We start from the raw sequence: 21736 nt of genomic DNA, 5'->3' as shown, positions 1-21736 counted from the left end.
TACGAAGTAAAGCCTCCATCACTTATCTGTCAGTCTCTCTCTCTCTCTCTCCCCTCCCTCCCTCTGAGACTGATTTTGGCTGCTTTCAACCGAATTATTCAACTAATTTCCTTTTCCACTCATGGATTTCTGTGTACACTCTTGGGAACTTTTTCTTTTTCTTGCTACTTTTTCCTTTGTAAATGAGAGTCAACAAGGCAAGCACTCAGTCTTTCTGATAATTTTATTAAGGACAACACCAGCGTAGCTGTCTGAACTTTTTCTACAATCGAGTATTCGAGTTTTTTTTTTTTTTTTTTTTTTTTGTTCTATCAAGTATCTCAATTTTTAAAATTTGGCTGAATGTGAGGACTCCATTTAATAAATTATCACGCGATGAATTTTTATTGGCATGACTTGCTTACTCGGCACAAATTGTACCATCTATATTTAGGTATTAGATGATAAGAAGGGGGAGAGAGAGAGAGTGCTTACTTGGAATATCTTAGTCCTCTAACATGTCTCTAGTGACATGGCATCATCTCAAAAGGTCAAATTAGATGCCGATAGATAGCTAACAATTATCTAACAGTGCTGGTGTTTGCATCGACCTTTTCCATTTGTGATTTTAATGGAAGCCTCACGTGAGCTAAATTTGAAAAGTTGAGGTATTTAATTGAAGAAAATGTTTAGTTATTCAATTGTAGAATATATAGCAATTTAGATAATTATGGTATCCTTTTTTTTTTTTTGGTCTTGATTCCCTAAAAAAATCTCAACTTTAGGTTTAATATCAATTCTAATCTGAATTTTTTTTTTTGTCTAGGAAAACCGTCAACTTTCATTATTGTGCCAATCTACCTTTGTTACCCCTCTGTCCAAAAATTGCCAACAGTTTATTAAAAATTGTCAACATTAGAATCCTATTGTTTTCATATAAAGCTGACGGTATATATGAAACGGTAAGTTCTGAAGATAAACTTCTAAGTAGTTATGATATTAATAATTCAAAAGAAACTAGTGACGATTTTGGATGGGGAGTTCACTGAGGCAAACTTGGCATTAAAATGAAAGTTTGTGACCTTAGGCAAAAAAAAAAAAAAAAAAAAAAAAAGTTGAGGATAGAATTAATATTGGACCTAAACTTGGAGAATATTTTAAGGGAAGTGGGCCTTCATAAATAATACATATATATATATGTGTGTGTGTGTGTGTGTGTGTGTGTGTGTGTGTGTGTGTGTGCATGCATGCACGCACCAAAACAGTCATGAAATTGAGATATAGGCACCAATCAATGGTAAGAGTTGGTTGTCAAATCCTAGACCCATCTCTTGCTCCTTTAAATAAACACTAAATTTGTACTCATGAGATACTCAACAAAGAAATCCTTGCTTTATCCTCAGCCAAGCCTAAGCCAATTTTTGGCAAAGAAGAAGCCCCCTATAGCCCCTATAGTGTGAGCAGAAGCCGCGTTCCCCCAACCATAGCCTTTTTATCCTTGCTTTCCTCTCTCTCTCTCTCTCTCCCCCCACCCCCTCCCGCCCGCTTCCATGCACCATGCTGCCTTCCGATTGCCTCCCTCATGGTTGCCGCAGCATTGATGGGGACGAAGCAACGACAACAACGAAGACTAGCCAAGATTTGCGGCTCACATTGAACTCAAGCCTTAAATCTCAGCTTGACCTTAGATCTGTGTCCATCTAAGCTCGACCAGGTCGCAAATAGCGAGGTTTTTTTTTTTTTTTTAAGGTCGACCCCTAGCTGGGGAGTTGTAGGGTTGGGGAGAGGCTCAGACAGAGAGAGAGAGAGAGAGAGAGAGAGAGAGAGGCAGCTCAGCCAATGCCACCGTGCTCAGAGGCCAGTTGCACGGTCGGTAGAGAAGTCAGGAGTGAGTGGCCCGGTAAAGTGGCGGAGGGATGGTGGCCCGAGCAGGACACAGATGACGAAGAGCGAAGGAGGGGGGAGAGAGAGAGAGAGAGAGAGAGAGAGAGAGAGCGGGGGGGAAGGGAAGATTATGAATTTAGAACGTAACCATTCAGTCATACAAGCAGGCATTTCGCACAATGGTGACTTACATTATATATCTGATGCGCGCTTATCATTCCTGGAAAAGGAGTCGGTTCCTCTCGAGCAAGTTTACCCTAAAGCTACCTCCGTAGCTCATGAACTAGCTCAACAGAACCCGAAGCCCGGCGGAGCTCGACGCTCCTTCGCTGCATAGTCCGTCGTTCTGGCATGTTTCGTCACGCATAACTGTTTTCTATGTGTGTGGTATGATTTGCCAAACGAAACAAATGGAAAGACACAGAATAAAAGTCGATGATGATACCTTCTCCCAAGTAAAACAGATCCAGATTTCGACCGAGGGCTGCTGTTAGATGTAAGACAGCAGCGCGAGGAGCTGGCGAAGGCAAGTAGTCAGGTTTGAATGGAACAATTCACCATGTCTACCAATCCTCTTCGTCCAGTAACTATTCCGGCATTCCTTTACTAGCTTTCTTCTTGCTAGAGATTCATGTGCACAAGCCTCTATCACAAAGGAAAGCGGGCAAAGTCGTCTTTGCAAACAAGCCCTTTTATTCCACGTCGTCGTCGACGTACCTTTAATTTTCTCCGTCATTCCATTAATTTTCGTTCACGCAAGTACTAAACTGTAAGACAACGAATACAAGTAGTGCACGCGGTGTTCTCTTGAGATGATTGTTAGCTACGTTCATCGGTCGTGTGAAGTGGTCACCCATAATTCCATCGGATCATCCCTCCTGACCTTTCATCACGATTTACATGACCATAGAGCGGCCACATAATCCCAAATTCTAATTGTTTTGATATACTGTTGACATGATATCTTATCTATGCATTAATCGAGATGAACTTAGACTTAGTCAATGCCTTAAACAGTCCAAATCAGCTGAGTTGGGAGATTCACAAGCTTGTCTTGAAGTGCGAAGACAAGATAGGGTCTTCATCTAGTATCCAAATTATGCATTGTCTTAGAGAGGCTAAGCGGAAACCCACAAGAAAAACTACTTACCTCTGAATTGGGCCATATCCCCTTCCCAAGCAGTTTGGGAGCTTTTATTTAATGAGCCTGTCATTTTTGCTAAGTGAATGAAATATTTTCATTTCTGACCCCCAAAAAAAGAAAAAAAAAAACTGAGACGAACTCATTATTCATATGCAGAATGACACTTCAAAGTTGAGCCAGTAACTTGCGTTCACGTGTCGTGATTGGATTTTGTGACCTAAGCGGTATTTGTTTGCTGGATTAGAAGCAAGACTCGTGCGCCAAGAAGAGAGGTAATTTCAGAACATGGCATTCATCTACCTAAATCAAGCACCACATAAAAGTATTATTACCCGCAAAGGAAAACTATATATATATGGAGCTCATAAAATAGGATACGGCTTATAAGAATTGGAGAGTCGGGCTTCAAGAATACGACTGATATTTTTTTTTCCCTTCGAACATGAAGAGTTGAGAAGAGTGTCCCCATTTATTTCGCAAAAAATGAATGATTTAAAGAATATATATTTTTAAATTAATCACTTATATTCCTTACAAAAATGAATAAATAAAAAATGGGACTTTGGTGACAGGCTTGTTCAGAGGGCTGTTAGTATTTTCTTGGTGCATTGAACCCAACGTTCCAATAGCAGATAGGGTGAGATAAATGTCGACACAACATGTTTTCTAGAAAATCCTCCTTTCTATCATAATAAGATACGCCTTTTCATGTCAAAAATCCTCCTTTATATCATAATAAGATACGCATTTTCATGTCAACTTCTTTCAAGTCATGCTCAACCCAGCTTTCAAGTTATTCCTGGACGAAAGTGCTCTCCCTTGGGCAACACTAGGAATGTGAGATGGGCTTTGGTAGCAATCAACCAGTAACAACGTGAGGGTAATTGCTTCCCTAAGCCCGAGCTTACATGCCCCCGAATCCATCAGAGTCATTAATCATGTGATTCGCAAATGTGGATCGGTTCAGATCTATTTAGATCCAAGTATCCGGGTCCACTGGAATTTTTTCAAGATAGGTTCCGTTTGTTTCAATTTAATGACTTGCTTTACCAAAGATTTCCTAAGAACGGTCCATCGTTATCACTAGAAGTTATTAATGAATAGTCATTCAAATTTTTTTATTAAAAAATGATTTAAGTGATAGTTTTTAGGAAAGTACTTTAATAAATCATCATTTTCATAAAATAAAGGGAATTAAGTGTTGAAAGTTTGTTTGTCAAAACAAACTGAGTGTTTTTTCCTTGTTCCACATGGGAAAAGTGGGAGGGAGTGGGCCAACTTAAAAGCGTGGGATTTCCTTTTTGTACTTAAAGGAATTATTGGGTGGGGCTAGACCCACCATACCCGCGTGCGGTGCGTGATTATTTGGCGCACTTAGCATATCCACGGTTTAAATAAGCACTAATCCCTTTGTTATTTATTTATTATTTTTATTAATTTTTAATCAATTCAAAGGTTGCTTTTTATTTTGAGAATTTTCGAAAATGAAATATAAAATGAAAATTCGAAATTTTATTTATTTAAAAAAATTAATTAAAAATTATTATAACCTTTGGAAAATTACTTATTCGGTTTGCAATTTTTCCCGAAGAGTTGCAATTGTTCAATTTTCGACTTCTTCCGAAGAGTTGCATATTTTTCTAAAAGACGTGTTTGTTCATTCTTTGGCAATTTTCAAAGAGTTGTAAGACTGTTTCGTATATATACTTGTCAATTTTCGAAAGGAAAAAAATGGTCATTTTTTAGTCTTCTTTCTGAAAAACTACTGCTAATTTTTTGATTGTTTGCTAGAGAGATCTTGGAGAAATACTAGAATTGCTATATAGTATTCTCATTTGAGACTTTGTTGTATCTTGAAGGGTTTTTGCCAGTGACTATTAGCAACTTTGTGGGGCAAATAAATCCTTAAATAAAGTGATATCACGCTTCAAAGTCCAACTTGAGTATTATGAATATCTGTTTTCATTGTTCTACCCAATTCGAAGCCATATTTTTCCTACGTTAAGATGTTCCCCTGAACGGCGAATCTCCGCCCAATTTCCGTCCCGCTTCTTTCGAAGCTACTCTCTCTATATAAAGAGTCGCCATTCAAACCAGACCCACTTCTCTCTCATCTCCACTCAAATCCAGTCTCTCTCTCTCCCTCTCTCTCTCTCTCTCTCTCGCACGCTCAAGCTCGCTTCCTGTCGCAATGGCGGAAGAAGCAAGGTGCTGTAGATCCCCTGCCTGTCTCGGTCTAGCAATGCATTTCGTGTCGACTTGTGAATCGATCTCGAGCTTTTGTAATCCATCGATTTCTTCTGGCTATGGCTTCTTCACAGTTCCGTTGCGTCTTCATTGAGCATAACTCTGATTGTTTTGTAGCGTTGAACAGAGGTACTTCACGAGCACGCGTGCGCTTAGTTTTCCGATGGTGTATCTGATGAGGGTGTGAACTTTTCCGATGAGGAGTTCCTTTGGAGTCTCGCCTTCGTCGTGTCTTATCTCTCGTTGTTTCATGTTCGTTTTGCATCTCCCATCCTCCGGTCCATTTGATTTCAGAAGACCTATTTGTGATCGACTTAGATTGGCTTTATTGAGTTCGTTCGAGCATTGTCTATGATTTTGTAGGTTAGGCACAACGAAGAACTTCTTCTCAATTTTTTACTATGTTTATCTCTCTGTGATGTGTCTCAGTGAGTATTCTGGCACATTCGGCATTAGAAACTGGGTGGAACAAACTTGTGGTGGATAAGTTTGCGTTCAGAATCACTCTAAGCCTAATCTGCATTGCAGTTTCACCACAATGCAGATGCTTATTTAGAGAAAATTACTGACTATACAGCATTTACCTGCTCATTGTCTTGACTTCTGAGGTATGAGCTGGAGATTTTTCGCTGCTCGGGGAAGTTTCACGCAAAGATAATGCTATTTCACGGCATCTCTTTTTGCAGAAATGATGCCACGATAAGTAGCTATTCTGATGGATTTATTTATTTTTTCTTTTCTTTCAATAACATTCATTTTGATTGAACTTCACCGTGCTGGAAATCAGATGGTCTGAATATGATAGGAGGCCCTATATATTTTAGGCTGTCATAAGATAGCCGTTAATATATTTGCTAAAACTCAATGCTATGTTCTCTCATGAAAATTAGCATCCGTGTTCTTTTCTTGGCAATAGACTATACTGGATTAGCCCTGTGCTTTGCCACTGCACCAACTGTTTAATATTGCATTTGTTCATCCTTTGCAATGGCTATAGTGGATCCACTTGCGGTGTAGTCGAACTCCTTCAGACATTTGAGATTAAAAGTATGGGAGATTCATGTCCCACTTGAATCATGGCAGGGAAATCTTGAAATGATCTTTCCTTTATTGTGGTGAGTAGCTGTCCATCTCATCGCTACTGTCAAATTGGAGATCCTTTACCTTTGCATTTGTGGAAGGATGAAAAATGAATCTTTAGAAATATATGACAGTGGCAATGTATATATGGGCATTTTTGGTCGCACATAAGTACTAATATAAAGCTTGCAACTCTCACATTCTGATATTCTATTATGATGATATTAACAAATGATAACATTGACTCGGCTGGATGTGCATATCGCAAGAAGAAAGATATGGAAGTCCCATCGCCATCGCATGCTCGTTTGTGATCTGCTTCTTTTTTCTCTCTATTCTATAACCAGTAATTTGTTGCAAATATTCCTTATGATGTTTCTAAATGAAATGCTAAGATAGAGAATTATTGACACTATTGAAGCAATACAATAAAAAGTGGGTGCTATAAAAAAAGAACACATAGATGTCACAATCACGAGGTTCCCATGAGCAAGGACCATACATCATTGAAGAAGACCGCCCAAGATCACCCAAGGTTTCTATTAGAGATTCCATAACGTTCCAAGGGACGGGCGAGATGGTAATTGCGCTAAGAATCTAGAACTTTCTGGGCATAAATGTCAGTAGGTGGTAAATTAGAAGACACGATCTCGTCCGTCGGATTGAAAGACGATCAATGGTTGTAATCAAGGGCCACTAGTATAAGAAGGGTGTCCTCCCTCTGTACTCATTTAATCATCTCATAATAAAAGTTTCTTTCTCTCATTTAGAGCTTCTCTCTAGAGATTTTGGATTTGGAACCTTTTGGTACCTAATTATAATCATGTGCTAATGAATGCTATAGCAGCCTACTTAGATTTGTTCTAACCATTCTAAAACAAATCAATTATAATCATAAAGGAAAGCACACAAGCATCCTAATATTGTTCCTAAAAATCCAGAAAATAACAAAAAAAGAGAAATCATTAAAAATTCATAAAATTATAAAAAAAATTAGAAAAAATTAGAAACCCTTAAAAATTGAGACCTAAAACTGGGCAAGCTTTTAGGACTTTACAATGGAGTTCTTTGTTTTGAATTGTTTTCTTTTTCTTTTTAAATCAGCTCGTGACATAGATGTGCAAGAAAAAACGAATAGCGTTCTATATGTCTACATATCTCTGCTTACCCTCTATTCACTTATGGCCCTATCGCTGCAATCAAGAATATGCTGTGTTGTCTACATGGATGTGCATGTTGGCATCCCTCATATTTGTAATAGGATTGGGTTGGCAAGTTTGGGTTCAGAGATGACGAAGGTATGGAGATTATGCCAAATCATAGCAAGAAAAATGCAGTTAACGAGAAAAGAGGCCAACGATTTGGCCGCAAGGATTAGCTAGTTTAGGAAAGTTGGACAGGAAGATTTTGCAGTAAGCGTCCCTGCAAGGCGAGGACACATTAAAGGAAGCAAAGAGGAGCAAAGGATCTTGTAGCGACTTTTGAATTTGATGACAGCCTTTCAACTCCTCACTAAAAGTTGTTTGTTTGTAAAACATACAAAATGTGATTTTTCTTATGTTACATAGGAAAGTTGGGAGGAGATTGACTAATTTATACGTGCGAACCTTTTTTAGTGTATTTAAAAAAAAAATGTTAGGTGTGGGCTAAACCCTACGATACTTGTGTGTGGGTGCACGAATAATTGCATGATTTGGGCACAATTATTAGGCACACTAAGCATTTGTTTCGTAAGTAAACTAATAATTTGAGTTTTTCATTGATGTTTTATCCCATTCTGAACAACACGAATAGTAATATCGGGTAGGTTGGGTAAAGATTTAAAAAACGAAACCTCACCTAGACCGCCCCTCCCCAACTTGATGATTTAGGTAATATGCAGTTTCGATCTCGACCTGAGTCGTATCAAGCAAGCTTCAATGATGTTTCGAATCGGTTATTATGGATACTTGACCCGACCTGTCGACATGCTTAATAGAGAGAATAATAAGTCATATCATCTCCAAGGAATCGTTTTAATGGTAAGCGTGTTCATCCTTTTTCTAATTGAGATCTTAGTTCAATTAACCCAACGTCTGAGGCATGCATCGAATGCCACCTTCAATAGAATGCTCAAAAAGCTCGCACGCTTCACTGATGCGAAAAGAAACCGACAATTTCCGTCTATATACATGTTAGAAAAAGTGAGGTGATAAGACAATCCGATTCTCCAACTTCTCTCTCTCTCTCTTTGTTAGGCTTATGTTTTTCTTTTTTACTATATTTTCAATTTTGGTATTCTCTTTTTAAATTACTTTTTTTTTTTTTTTATGACGTAGAGTCCACTTGGCAATAGAGGTGTGCAAAAGAATCGGTAACTATTTGGACCGCCTAAAACTAGGCTGAACTAGATCGGAATCGATCGTTCTTATGGGAACCGGTCTGGTTCTCAATTTTAATTTTACGAGAACTAAATGTGTTATCGATTTTATGAGTGGGTTTGCTACACTCAAACTTAATCGATATTATATAATATATTAATTTCTATTATTAAAAAATGGTTAATGAGTAGTAGTAATAGCTTCAAATTTGAAGCCCCTTAATTACACGCTTCTATAGCTTTTTATAAGTCATAAAAACTTTCAAAGAGAAAAGTAGTAAATTTTCTGCAAATGGTTGATCTATTTCACAAATTTTGCAGCCCGAAAGTTAGTTTTCTTTTTTGCAGTGAAGGCACTTAATATCAAAAGTTGCGGTGAAGGCACTTAATGTCGAAAGTCAAAAGCTCCTTAATGGCCTAGTGAGCTCTTCTTCACCATTAGCGATAGATTTTATTCATTCAAATGGTCATCAAACTTTTTTTTGAGTGTGTAGAGTTTATAGTAAAAAGAATGCTAATATTTGATTAATATTTAGAGAGACCGATTTCACGGATCAACTTAGGATTCATACAATCAACAGGTAGATTTCCAGTTCATACAATCAAACCGAGAACTATCATTTCGAACCATGCACATTCTTACTTGGCACAACGTCAGTCATATCCCCATATCCTAAATCGAAGATCATAGGTGTCCTTCGTGCGGATAATCATTTTTAACTTTAATATTCGGAAAAAGAAAAAAAAGGAAAAAGGAAAAGACAAAATGTATATTATCCAATTGGACTAAAAACACCGCGGCCGCTCGACACGTCACAGGGCAAATCCGTAAATACGCGCCGGACATGGACCGACCGCCGTAATTTCCAAGTCACCCCCCTCATTTCACCCAGCCACCAACCCCAACCCCCAAAAACCACTCCTTTTTTTACTTCGATTTCATCGCCGCCGCCGCCGCCGCCGTCCGCCACATGGAGCTCCTCGCCGGCGCCGCCTTCGCGGAGAGCGTGGACCCGTTCCCCGAGCCGTCAGCCGCGTCGGTCTGCCACCAGGGCTCGAGCCCGGCGGCCGAAGTCCATTGCCGTCGCCCGAAGCTGAAGCCGATCAGGTGCGCCGCCCGGTCGCCGCCGGGGACCCCGGAAGGCGGCGGGGGCCCTCGGGCGCGCGCCGGCGACGATGGGTCGGAGGGTCCGAGCGGCGGGGCTGGGGTCGCCGACGCGGCGGAGGAGAAGCCCGGCGAGGGGGGCGGGGAGCCGGATAGTCCGGCGCGATTCTGGGAGGAGCCCTGGTGGTGAGTCGTTTCTTGCTCGTGCTGCTGCTGATTTCTTACGTGTTAAAAGCTCGCCCATTTGCGGCATTGTCGGTGTCTCGCTTTTGCTTAGTGATCATCGCTTTTGGTTTAACCGGAAAGCACGGGCTTTTGTCATCGCCCCTGCAATTTTTGCTTTTAGATGCTGTGAAAGGATGCTTCACCTCCGCTTTAACCTTTTACCTCTGTAAAATTTGTGACGGAAGTATGGTCAAGTTCAGGTTTTTCAAGGTAGTGTGAGGAGTTTTGACTTGGGTGAATAGGTATGGGGCCTTCTGAGCTAAGCTTGGGAACCAATGACGCTTGAGAGGTTTCGCAATAGACAATGCTATCGAACCCGAGGAACTCAGGTATTGTAAGAGTATCCGAGCGGGAATGTTGGAAGGCGTATGGTTTTTAAGTGGTTGGTTACAGGGTAGGATTTGTGGACTCCTTCCGATGGAATTATGAGGTTGAGATCGAACAGCTGCGATAGGTTGTGAAATGGAGCATGTAGCATGAGAGAAACTAATTTGATATGACAGATGCTTGTGGGACAACCGTGATCATGATGTTGAGTTGGGGGGTGGGGGGTAGTTTTATTGTGTTAGCTATGATAATGTGCTAATGTGCTAATGAGGATGTAAGTGCAGAGACCATGAAAAGAGGCTATTGATTGTCATTCATGCCCTGCGATACTCTGGCCACCAGCCTTGCTTTCTGTAAATGTGAGATGTGGATGACCGAGCTTACTAAAAGGTAACTAGTGCCAATGGAGGGAGTGGCCTGGTGTTGAATTGTATAGCTAGTCATCTTGTGGCACTTGACCTTTCTCCCTTAAGTTCCTCCTGCCCTCTTGTATATTTTGTTTTCTTTTGGATGCTAGTAGATCAACATGTTGCTTTGTTATTTTCTGAGTCCTCTTTCAATGATACATTTGATCCCGCATTTCGTGCCTCTTGAATTGAGAATCGTTGTGAGAAAGAATAATGATAGAATTGGCTTGACATTTTGGCCAATGTAATGATTCTATTGACGAGATAGAAATTCATGGACTCCTGCTTTACCCTCGTCGAATGTGTATTGATTGTGGCTATCATGTTGGTCTTTTGTCTGTCCTCAGTTCGTCATCAGAAGAGGGCGATGATGATGCATCGGCAATTGTTAGAGAACCTGATAACCGCAAGAGGAAGAGAAGTACAAGGAAGGATCTCGAGCTCTTCATGAAGAACATGGTAATGAAACTGATTGCTAGGCAGGAGCAGATGCACTGGGAATTAGTCCAGATGTTAGAGAAGATGGAGAGGGAGAGAATCAGTAGGGAAGAGGCTTGGCATCGGCAGGAGATGGAACAAATAAAAAGGAATGAGGAACTAAGAGCGCAAGAGACTTCTCGTAGTCTTGCCCTTATTTCGTACATTGAGAAACTCATGGGCCATCAAGTCCCTCAACAGTCAAATAGCTTGTCCATCGGGGAAGATGAAGATGAAAATCAAGGACCAAAGGATGTTGAGTTTGATCCACCGAATTCGGCAGAAAAGTGCGATCCAAACCTGAAACAGAATAATGAGAGGTGGCCTGCATCTGAAGTACAGGCTCTCATAGCTCTCCGAGCGGCCTTGCAACCTAAGCTTCAATCGGGGTTCAAACGCCCCATTTGGGAAGAAATATCATGTAGCATGTCGGCTATGGGATACCAGAGGAGCACAAAGAAATGCAGGGAGAAATGGGACAACATAAACAAGTACTTCAAGAAGTCGATAGAGAAAGGGAAGAATCATTCGGCCAATAGCAAGTCTTGCCCGTATTTTCATGACCTAGATGTATTGTACAAGGCTGGACTGATAAATTCAACCAAAGCCCTTGATAGCACAAGCCACAAAGAAGAGTGCGAGCCCAGCACTGTCTAAGGTCTTCAGTATGTTCCAAACGCTTCTGGTGGTATTCCCAATTTAAACATGGCAGATCGAAAGTCTTTTGATTGAGGTAGAGAGCTGTTCTCTCCTGTTTTTGCACTGCCAATCCTCCAATCTGCGAGTTTACTGTGCTTCTTTTTCTCTGTAAATGAAACAGTGTTTTTGTCAAGGCGCAATGTTCTGTTGCCTTGAACCGGATTTTGCAAATCGATGAAGCAGGTGACAACGTAGTGTTGGAAATACTGTCTTTGAATACATTGGTTTAACTGTGAAATGATCCATTTGCGAGCATCAATAGTTGCGGATCAATCATGATACCTTCGGTTCCATGTTCATGGACAGGAGTATCAGACAGCATCGCACCTACCAGAAAACTCGAACAACGTTCAATGGAACGGCAGAAAGTCCGTGTTAAGATGACAACGCTACGCACCTATGCGTGCGTGAGAGAAATCAAAGGGTCGTGTTCATTCGATTTTCTTGTGTTCGTGTAAGAGTTTTTACTCTTCACAGAGCCGTGATACTTGCTACTGAACCGGTACAACTCTTCATCCCTTGTGACCAGGAAAAGACAGCATCCACTGGCATAACAGAATAGCTACATATATTTGTACATAAAATTCCTACAATCTTCCCACTTATGCATAACTTGTAATCGGATTCGGTCTTTCATTTATTAATGCTAGTGAGCATTCTGCTCCAAAATCCCGTCCAACACACTTGAAACAGACAAGAATTCTGATTCACAACACTGAGAAACATGCTCATCGTCATCGGCAAATTTAAGTAAACCGAGCAAGATTGCGAGTTCTGCTGTCATGCTGACCTCTTTCTCTAATCGCCATTCGACAACTTAATGTAGGCATTAAGTTTGCAGGCATGGCAAAAAGGATAAATTTAACAGAAGAATCGCATCTTGGGTTCTTTAAACATCGATACAAACTGTTTAAAAACGAGTAACTCATCATTCATCGATGCACTAACAGCACGAGCCACAACTATTCATAAAACTTGATTGAACAATACACCAACGTATGTTCCATACACCAAACAGACGGGCAGCGTACGCTCACAAACAAAATGAGAGCGACAGATAGAAAAGGAAACGAAACAACGAAAATAAGTGGCCTATGCACTTATTTGGAGGCTAAACTGAGGAAGACGAAAACCGCGATGAGGACCACAGGGAAGACCAGGAGGGATAAACCCGGGGGTTGGATTGTACCCATCACCAACGGGCCCAACAAGAGCACCGCGGCGACCACCACGATCATCAGTACCGAACCGCCTCCCAACCCGTACTCTTCTTCCATCTTCGGAACACGCTTCACTTCGATCCTCGACCGTAGGTACTAGAGATCAATGTCGCGAGTGTCGGCGTGTCGCGAAAATGATGGCACGAGTTGCGTGTACAACGTCGGAGTGACGGGTCTATATATATATATATAACGAGAAAGAGAGAGAGAGAGAGAGAGGCATCGCTTGGGGATCATCAGGAACTTCTGATGAAGCAATGCGATGGTTGGCGAAAGCGAGGCATCGCTTGGGGGAATTATTAGGAGCTGATGAAGCGATGCAACGATTGGAGACGGTGCCAGGCATTCGAGTTCGTCGCGTTGCATGGCCTCTCGTCGCCTGTTCATGACGTTATACGAGAGGAGTGATGTTGCTTATTTAGTTTCCTTGAAAAGGAAGTCACAAGTTTATGAAGAGAAATGACATAACTAATGGAGTAATAATTTTCGCCCAAGTAAGAGTTTAAGAGGTTAATCAAGGTAATAGCCTAGCAGAAATTCTATTGTTTGAGTGTAGAGTGTGTGTTTTGTAGAAAGCGAGTGATTTGGAATATATTTTCCAAAAAATAATCGCTTGCATTTCTTATAAGAATAAATGAATGGAATTTTTTTTTTCGTTACCCATGAAAATAATTAGGCATGTATTGTAGTTGATGATAAAAACATTTTTTGTTGACTAATTTTTCTAAATGATATAAGTAATCGTTTTTGAGAAAATATTTTCCAAATTACTCATATTCTACACAACTGATGTACACATAATCTAATGATGAATTAGGATAAAATGACTTCGCATGGACCGTAGATGGATCGAGACTAGATATTGTTAAGAGGGGAGCCAAATATATAGCTTTCCCATGCAACCGGGTATAGCTTCAAATCTACATGTTGGAAATACTCTTACATTTTCAACAATTGATAAAATTTAATACATTAATATAAAAATGACTCTACGAGATAATGAAATTTAACAATATTATTTGATCGATTGACAATATGAGTTGAATATGTGAATCGCCTGATAATACAAGTTGAAGTATTTAATTAAGAATGATATCCAATATGTATTTATACTGTTGCTTTAATAGCACATGAAATATTATGACCATATTAATAATAGATATTTAATTTTATTTAAATAGATTAATAATTATTATGTATTAATTCATTGCTCTAATTGATCGATTACGTCCACACTATAAATATTGGGAACGGATAATCATTTTCAGATTATACCTTTATTATAGAACTTGACTTATTATAAACAGTTTATCTATAAAAATAGTTTAAAATAAAATAAAATATTTATTTAACTTCTGGTAATATTTATTTTCAGTACTTCTAAATATGTAAACTATAATTATCATCATGCAATAGAGTAAATATGATTAAATATCGTTATTTTGAATGATCTATTATGATTGCTCAGTATGTATCTAAAAAGAGTTTTGTAACTATCAACGTATTTTTTTATGATTGAATTGGGGTTTTCAGTAAATGAAAATAAATTACATGTCACAAACTATAGTAGAAATATATATAGGTCTGGATGGTAGAGTTTTCAAATGGTCGATTTTCGAATCCGTGCAACGTACGGACCTTCAACTATTGTTTCCAAAACATGACCCGTAGTGACAAAGCATGTTGATTCACTGGTTTACCTCCTCTCTCTCTCTCTCTCTCTCTCTCTCTCTCTCTCTCTCTCTCTCTCTCATTTTTGTTTCCAAAAGCACCCGTAGTGACAAAGCATTTTGATTTGTTTTACGAAAAATATGTGTTTTCTCTCTCTCTATTTTGCTTGATCAGCAATAATAAGATTTTGTTTGTTTTGCGAAAAATATGTGTTTTTGGAAAATATTTTTCCAAAAATCATCTTCCAAGAAAATGATAATACCTTTCGGTGTTCAATTAAAGCAATATCTTTCAGTGTTTGATTAAAGTAATATCTTTCGGTGTTTAATTGAAACATGAAAATAAACTTAAAAAAAACATGAAAATGAACTTAAAAAATAAAATTCGTTGTTTGATATTCAAAATTTGATATGATTTTCCTCACTTTTAATAATATTTTACTTTTTATTTTTACTTTTCTTTTTTAATCAAAATTTTAATTATTTCCTTTCCTTTCTTTTCTTTATTTTTCTTTATCTTTTCTTCTTCGACCAATTGATGGCCACAAATACAGCCAAGCCTCCCTAGAGGTTAGCTAGCTCAAGCTCCCCCAAGGTTGGCAAGCTTGAGTCTTGCAAGAGGACTAGCAATGGACAAGCTTGCTAGAGGTCGGCGAGGCCTTGGCCTCACCCAATCCACAAACCCATCCTTGCTTGTAGTTGGTTGCTAACTATCAATGTTGCCGGCAATAGGCAGAGGAAAAAGGAAAAAGGGAAAAGAAAAGGAAAAAATAATTTAAATTTTGATTTAAAAAAAGAAAGAAAAATAAAATTAAAAATTAAAAGGAGTGCATGTAGGAGAACATATTTAATCTAGGTGAAAGAAAGAGGAGAAAAATGATTTCCCTTTGAAAAGCGGCAATCATTTTCTCTATTTTAGAAGATTTCTTTTTTGTTGACAGAAAACATTTTCCTTGACTATTTTGTTTGTTTTTGTATGCCAAACATTGAAAAATATAAAAATCATTTTCTTGAAAGTTATTTTTCATGAAACAAATAGAGTCTAGAAAAATAATAATATTCCTAGTAGTCAATAGCTTTCTTTATCAAAAATATGACCCAATTGCACTTTACTTCTTATGACTACGAAACTTGTGGACATCTCTTACATTTGTATAACATCAAAATTTGATAATCTTTTGGGTAAGTAGCCAAAAATTGACTATGATACAAGCCAAGGAAAACGAAAATAGAACTTGTGGCAAATATGTTATCTCACATGCATAGCTCTCTTGATCTCAAAACAAAGATTGCTTGTTAGCCACCAAATTCCTTTTCGAATTTTAATTCATATCATAGATAGTTTTTTATAACAGAATTCTAATGCATGGATTATGCATTATGGTAAGTGTAGAGCATATTGCTAGGACTAATCAAAATGTCTACAGCTTTTAAGAATCATACTAGAAAATTGAATTTCTGATATTACCCAAAAAAATCAATTTATGATATTAGTAAAAAAAAAATCAAAGATTTTATTATCCTCCTTCTCACAAGCATATGTATTTTACCAATTATATCAAACGCAATTTTGTAATTTGTATAAGTTAAGATATGTCCTTCAATATCACAAGGCAAAAGAATTTTTTTTGAGACTTATAGTTGAAATACTCACACAGATTTTATGGGGCTTTGCTTTGCCTCTCAAAATTACAAGCACTACCTTTTATAATCTTAAAATAAACATTGAATTGTTGGTGAAGTTATGGAAATCACCAATAATGTTACAATGACTTCTTATGAGTAACAATGGCCATTAATTTGTACATACTTTGACAAACTCATGACACGCGACTTTCTTGCATTGATAGACGGCTTTTTGCACTGACTGAACACGACTTTCACTTCTACTACAGTAACAACTACAATGCTATAGTAGTGAATAGTAGTCACTACGGTGGTGAACAGTAACTACTATAATACTGCTGCAACGGTGAATAGTGATTACTATAGTGGTAAATAATAACTGCTACAGCACTGTGACAGCCAATTATTCAAGCACGCTTTTTACAATATAAGGCCCACAAGGACTAATAATTTAGCTCTATGTTGAATCTTTAGTTTGTTTTTAGCCAAATCTAGGGATACGGAGGCACTAGTCTTCATCAGAGCTACTAGAATCATATCCAAATTCTTGCGCCTTTATGCTTCGACGAGTGTTTGTACTTCTATTCCTTCTAGTTGGCCACATTCCATGGACTTTGGATGTTGATGAGAGCTTGACAAGATGTCAATGGAATCATCAAAAGTGCTTTTCTTAGGATTATTTACATATTGTTGTCAATGTCCTTCAAAGAGCTTTTCCCCTTCTTCAATTTCTAGAGCCACTTCTATTTTTAATCCAAATGACTTTTGTCTTTTTGAAGACTGATAAGGACTTGTCAGAGCATCAACGGAGCTTGATGGAATGTTCGGTTGGGGTAGGAGCTAGAGTGATGGGCTTTCTCTATTGAGACCTAGATTGAGTGCAAGTTATAATTTACTATGGTCAAAAGGATCTTGTAACAGTGGTCCTCTAGGTAGATCTTGTGATGATAAAATTGGATCTTGTGGTGATGTTTGGACTTAGAATTATCTGTGTTAGTATGCATGTCAATGCCCTGGTATCTTCTCAAGCAAATATTAATCATTTTTTGGGTTTCACAAGAATCATCGAAATGATCCCAAAAGACATTATCAACTTCTCTTGGCCATACTTATGGTGGAATGACTCGATTGTTCTAGCATGATATCCTTTACAAGGAAGAGTTGTAAAAGTCTTATTTGGAGTGGATTGAGGTTTATATGTGAATACTCTAACAACTGTTGGAGTTTTACACACATCTCTATTAGGCTTAACAAATAACCATGGCCTATAGAACAAAATAATTGTATGGAGCTCTATGTCAAGCTTGGATGCAAAAATATTGCACTCCCAATGGTTTAAACCAATTGAACATCTCTTCAAAATATTTATATTTTCCTTCTCCTTGAATAACCCCCAAATGATCAAAGGCATCCTAACTGTTGGAAACTCAATGGCAATGGTATGGAGATTGAATAGATACCAACAAAACCATTTGAGTTTTTCTAAAAATTCTTCATTTGGGGAAAAAGATGGAGGGTGGATGAATGGATACTTTGGGTATAGTTCGCTCGGGTGAAGAAGAAGACCTCCATAATCTCTGAAAATTTGGAAACGATATTGCCACATAATTCTTCTAAGATTTTTAAAGAGATTGTTGTCTTTAATGAGCTTAAGGATTTCTAGGGGATACAAGTATGAAGGCCATTTGGGTTACATTTCTTTAGTCTTGAAACCTCCTCATAGATTTCTTACCACATATATGTTGATGGATGTAGTAGGCACAAATTCTTTTAGTCATGATACAAAATTAGTAAGAATATTCTTTTTTCCTGTAATATGTTTGGTTTCAAATGAACACTTTGAGAACCATTTTGCCCATTTAAGAAGTTGAGATGTGGCACATGCTTCTGCTTGAATTTTAGCATATGAGAAAAGAAGGACTTGTCCATTTCCCCCAGGAAATGATGCCTTATAAGGGGGAATCCAAATTTCATGATGCCATATTTTACTACTAGGATTTCTTTAAATTTAGAATGACAATGTATTTCCGCTTTTGCGAATCTTCCACTTTTATGTCCATAGACGCTATGCTTTTCATCAATTTCTTCGAGAAGGACTACGGCCTAATATTCATCACTAGCATTAATTTGCAAAATCCTTTTTCCTATGAAAGGAATTTGTAATAGGGGAAGATGTTGTAGAATTTTTTTGAGTATGTTTATGGACCTAGTATATTGTGGCCCCAATGGAGGAGCATCTTTCTTGAACATTTGTTACAATGGACTTGCAAACTTTGTGACTTTGGAACAAAATTCTTGATATAATAAATTATCCCAATGAATTGTTGAACTTGTTTGTGGGAGAGATATTCATTAGGATACTTTTGCAATTATTTATTAATATGAGGACCGATATAATATGTCCCATCTTTGAGGTGCATCCTAAGAAATTTGATTTCTCTCCATGCAATGACCATCTTTTTATGGGAAAACACAATCCCATGCTTTCTTACTAGTTTTGCAATTGGGCTAGTAATTTACAATGAGAATTTTCATTTGGACTATAGAGGAGGATATCCTCAATCTAAATTTGGGCATTGATCACAATAACCTGGAAAATTTTGCACACGGCCTTCTAGAACAACGGAGGGGCTGTCTTAAGGCCAAGTGGGAGTATTGTCCATTGAAAATGTGGGTTTGAAATACAAAACCCATTCTTATATTTGTCTTCAAGATAAATTCCCAATTGCCAAAATCTATCTTTGAGATCAAACTTGGAATAAACCTTAGCTTGAGTAAAGCTAGTAAATAAAGAATTTCGATGTGGTAGAGGAAATTTGTCATCTTGTAGAAATTGATTAAGGAGCCAGTAATTAATAATCAGTCTCATTTTCTCTCTATTTTGCTCAACATGCTTGTTTACATAAAATGCATCACAAGTCCATTGAGAATCTGATAGCTCAATAATTCTCTAATGAGACAAGTTCGAATATTCCTTTTGTGCTAAAAGCAAATATTCTGAATTCATGATTGATTGAATTGCTTTGGTCAGATTGACATCCTCATTTTTCTTGAAAGGAAGAAGGATGAAAAAGTTATGATTTTTCCAAAGAGGGTTAGGACATTTTTTTAACAAAGTTCTAAACAAAATTTGCACATACATCTAAAAGGATTTACATGATGAGGTCTAATATGTTCATCTGGATAACAAAGAACCTTTGGATGTTTGCTAATTCAATGAATTGTCCTAATCCATTTGACACAATTTTGAGTTAAGGAATTTGTGTGAGAATATTCCAACCAATGATGATATATTTATCTGGTGAGCTAGAACCAAAGATATTGATTGTGATGGAACACTGGGAAAAAAACTTAATGGTAACAGGTTTGCTTCGAACTTCTTTAGAAAAGACATATTCAGAAACAGAGTTAAAATACTGGGTATATAAAGTTCGGTATTCTTTTGGAAGTATCTTGATATCAAGAGTGGAAGCATTGACTTTAGTGTCAATGAGGGTAATGACATTAATATGCTTGTCATATTTGGATGTATATATTTTTTTAGGAAATATGGGAGGATAGGAGTGCATGCACAAGGATTTTGGATTGTGGGAGGTTCACGGTTTTCGGATGAGAAGAAGAAAACTCATTCTTCGGATTCTTCATACGATCCTTAGTGTCACTAGTTTGTGATCATATTTGGATAGCACACATAGTGTGTTTGGTAGGTTTATCTTCTAGAGAAAACATTGATTCAACATCATTGTCCTAAAGTAGCGCTCCGGTTTCCTTTTCTATTTTTTGAATTAATAGAGAATTTCTTCCTCGGGCTTTTGGATAATTCTTTGCAAATTAACCTTTCTTGTTATAGATATACTATATGTCAATTTTTTTATGCCTTCTTAAAGGGTCCCGTCTAGAATGTCTTCTTCTCAACAATCGCCATTTACGCCTTCTCTTTGTATTCCTAAGGAGAATCTTTTAAAGTATATTATCCTTTTACATTGATTCTCATAACAAGGATCATCACAGGAGTCTTTCATTAAACATTTGATTTTTAACCCATGTTTTTGACAAGCCTGGTTAAGTTTTTTGCTGCTCTTAATGTAAATCCCGAAAGCTTTTTTTTTTTTTTTTTTTTTTTTTTTTTTTTTGTGGAAATAGAGATCATCATCAAGAGTAAGATCTATCTCCCACTCAAGTCTTCCAATAGGAATATTAGGGCGTGCATGGTTGTGTTTTTTTTTTTTCTGTTTATGAACAATTTTTTTTTGGTTCATGGGAACAAAAAAAAAAACAGAAACGCGTTTGTTTGTGTTTTTATTCAAAATCTGTTTTTTTGTTCCCGGAACAAAATTGGAATAAAATAAGAAACAAAAAAAAAAATTATTTCTTTGTTCCAAACACTTTTGAAGAACAAATTTTCTCTCTCCTTTCTTTTTTTCTTTTTTTTTCTCTTATTTTCTTATTCTTTTTCTTTGGCTGGTCGCCGGCCTCGGCCATGGCCGGCGACTGGCCATCGAGAGCCGGCGACGCCGTTGAGGCCCGGCGACCTTGTCGGAGCGTTGCCAGCCCCTGGCGAGGCCAATCCTCATCAGATTTGGGTGAGGCCAAGCTTGCCCAGCCAAGGCGAGGCCGAGCCTCGCCTAACCATGGCGAGGCTGAGCCTCGCGGGGCCGCGAACCTCGCCATGGTTGGGTGAGGTTGCCGGCCCCCGTCGGCCGATTGCCGGCCTCAACATGGTCGGGGACCGGCCAAAAGAAGAAAAAAAGAAAAAGAAAAAAAAAAAAAAAGGAAAAAATAAAAATATTAAAAAATTAGAAGAAACAAAAAAAGAATATAAATTTACCAAAAGTGTTTCTATTCATTTTTTTATTCCAAGAACAAGTTTACCAAACGCGTCTTTTCGGTCAAAAATTGTTCTTTATAACGAATTAGTTTTTTCTAAATTTGTTTCCTGGAACAATTTTTGAACAGAAACACAAACAAACACACCTTTAGTAACCGTCTTGTGTTTATTCTCAAAGGATCTTTCCATAGCTTCAAGAGCATAGAATGATTTAAGCATAATGCTTATTCGAATGCTTTTTTTTTTTTTTTTTAAGGAGCAACATTTTCTCTAAAAAAATTATCTTGTTTTAAGCTCAAGAAATCTTCTAATTTACCAATACAAAATTGGTGGATAACTTGTATCACATTATGGAAATTTGTCTAAAGTAGATACATCATTTGATCTTGATTTGAAATAGTCCTCCACCAATCTTTTAGGCCCCAAGCAAATTTGCTCACAAACTTAGTCAATATATCA

General features: G+C 37.9%; 1 protein-coding gene across 1 annotated transcript; it reads left to right on the top strand.

The window, feature by feature from the left end:
* The first annotated feature begins 9573 nt into the window (after positions 1-9573).
* Positions 9574-12192, top strand: LOC104428142 (trihelix transcription factor GT-2). Its single transcript, XM_010041134.3, has 2 exons — positions 9574-9984; positions 11105-12192. The coding sequence occupies exons 1-2, from the start codon at positions 9665-9667 to the stop codon at positions 11889-11891; spliced, it is 1107 nt and encodes a 368-aa protein (XP_010039436.2). The 5' UTR covers positions 9574-9664; the 3' UTR covers positions 11892-12192.
* Positions 12193-21736: the final 9544 nt, after the last annotated feature.

This window comes from Eucalyptus grandis, chromosome 4 (genome assembly GCF_016545825.1).
Source record: "Eucalyptus grandis isolate ANBG69807.140 chromosome 4, ASM1654582v1, whole genome shotgun sequence".
Taxonomy (NCBI): domain Eukaryota; kingdom Viridiplantae; phylum Streptophyta; class Magnoliopsida; order Myrtales; family Myrtaceae; genus Eucalyptus; species Eucalyptus grandis.
Note: the sequence above shows the minus strand (reverse complement) of the source record. Positions and strands in the feature narration are given on the sequence as shown.